Source organism: Mizuhopecten yessoensis, unplaced genomic scaffold, assembly GCF_002113885.1.
Source record: "Mizuhopecten yessoensis strain PY_sf001 unplaced genomic scaffold, ASM211388v2 scaffold10585, whole genome shotgun sequence".
Classification (NCBI taxonomy): Eukaryota; Metazoa; Mollusca; class Bivalvia; order Pectinida; family Pectinidae; genus Mizuhopecten; species Mizuhopecten yessoensis.
The window spans coordinates 30,541-32,129 of NW_018408620.1; the positions used below are offsets into that span (position 1 = coordinate 30,541).

Sequence of the window (1,589 nt, forward strand, 5' to 3'; positions counted from 1 at the left end):
GCTTGAGCCCCCCGACTTCCATATTTGGTGACGCATACAAGGGAGATTACTCTCAAATTCCCGCCATTGCTCTCAGACATGTCTTGACAGGTTTTCATGACGTCAGATTGTGACGTCATCTTTAGAACTGGCTCGCGTGAGCGTTGCGGGAAACCCGCCAAACCTCAGTCGCCATCTTGACGTTCACATGTACACATGGCTTTTCTCGGTAAGCGATCTTATCCGTTTGGCCGTCGATCTGTTCGCCCGTATAGGAAGAGGGCGAGGGTTTTTCGACGTTATAGAAGATTCCCTACCCGTTACAGAAAAAGAAGAACTACTAGAAGAAGGGTATTTCGCCGAAGGAGAGTCTTTCGTCGTCGTGCTCCCATGACCAAGAAAACCGTTACCAGATCTTTTTCGACCCTCCCAATTTCGATGACTGCCAACATCGGGAGTGATGTCCACAGGAATGTACTGGTTTTCAACCCTAAGGACGTTTATGATAATATGGTTGCTAATGATTGCCTGGCGATATATGGTCAGATGTACGACCAATGGAAGTGTACTCAAATTACCCAGAAAATTTGGATGAATTCTACTGCTACTTCTACTGTTAATCCCTTCCATTACTACGGTTTACGACCCCGATTGTTTTGGCAAACCTTTTAAAGGCCGAGGAGATTTCATCAGATGTCGTGGAAAAACCCGTTTTATTAAGCCCTATAAGGCTGTTACTCTGAAAGTCTGGCCTAAACTTGACTTTAAAATGAACGGCGCTGTGGTTGCCGTTGGCTCCGATTCCCCTTGGTTGGATTGTCAACAACTCCGAGCCAACCAGAAGTTCCAGAACGGAGTTCAGTACTGGATCCAAGACATGTCTGCTGCTGTTGATTTGTTTGCACAGTTTACCTACACTTACCAGTTTCGAGGACTGAGGAACATCCAAACCTACGGACATACCTACGGATCTGCCGATGATGTTACCCGGATCATTCCCCAGCAGGACTCTCAGAACATTGAAGTGAATGACAACTTTGAGATGTTAAACCTTTGAATATTTTAATTATGTAAACTGAACAATAAATTCAAATCAATCGAGAATTTCAAAATTGTCTTTGTCTTTTATTCCCCAGATCATCCAGCGGTCTTCGCTGAGTTTGTCCTTATCAGGTAGGAAATTGGCACAACACATAACCTTCGCTGGGTCGAAGATGTTCACATGGCTTTCGTACTTGGAAGAAAAGATCCTTCCATTTTTCAAAGCTTCAATAAACGAATAGTTAATGTTCTCTGCCATGCTCCTGGTGAAGTCAAACACAACGAATTCCTCCTCTCCGTAGGTGTAGGCCAAGTCCTTTTTGCCACCGTTTTCCAACACGATGCAGTCCAGGTTGGCCGCGCAATACTGTGACAAAAAGGTCTTGCCCTTATTGCCTTCCTCATCGTACAACCATTACCCGTACTGCCGAATGATACCAGGGGACCAGAGGAACATCCAAACCTACGGACATACCTACGAATCTGCCGATGATGTTACCCGGATCATTCCCCAGCAGGACTCTTCAGAACATTGAAGTGAATGACAACTTTGAGATGTTAAACCTTTG

General features: G+C 45.1%; 1 protein-coding gene across 1 annotated transcript in view; it reads left to right on the forward strand.

The window, feature by feature from the left end:
* The first annotated feature begins 748 nt into the window (after nucleotides 1-748).
* The window catches only part of LOC110461156 (ryncolin-1-like), a 4,990-nt gene continuing 4,149 nt past the window's right edge, over nucleotides 749-1,589 (forward strand). The window contains exon 1 of the mRNA XM_021514497.1: nucleotides 749-1,003. Coding sequence (XP_021370172.1) covers nucleotides 749-1,003 — 255 coding nt within the window. The remainder of the gene's footprint in view (nucleotides 1,004-1,589) is intronic.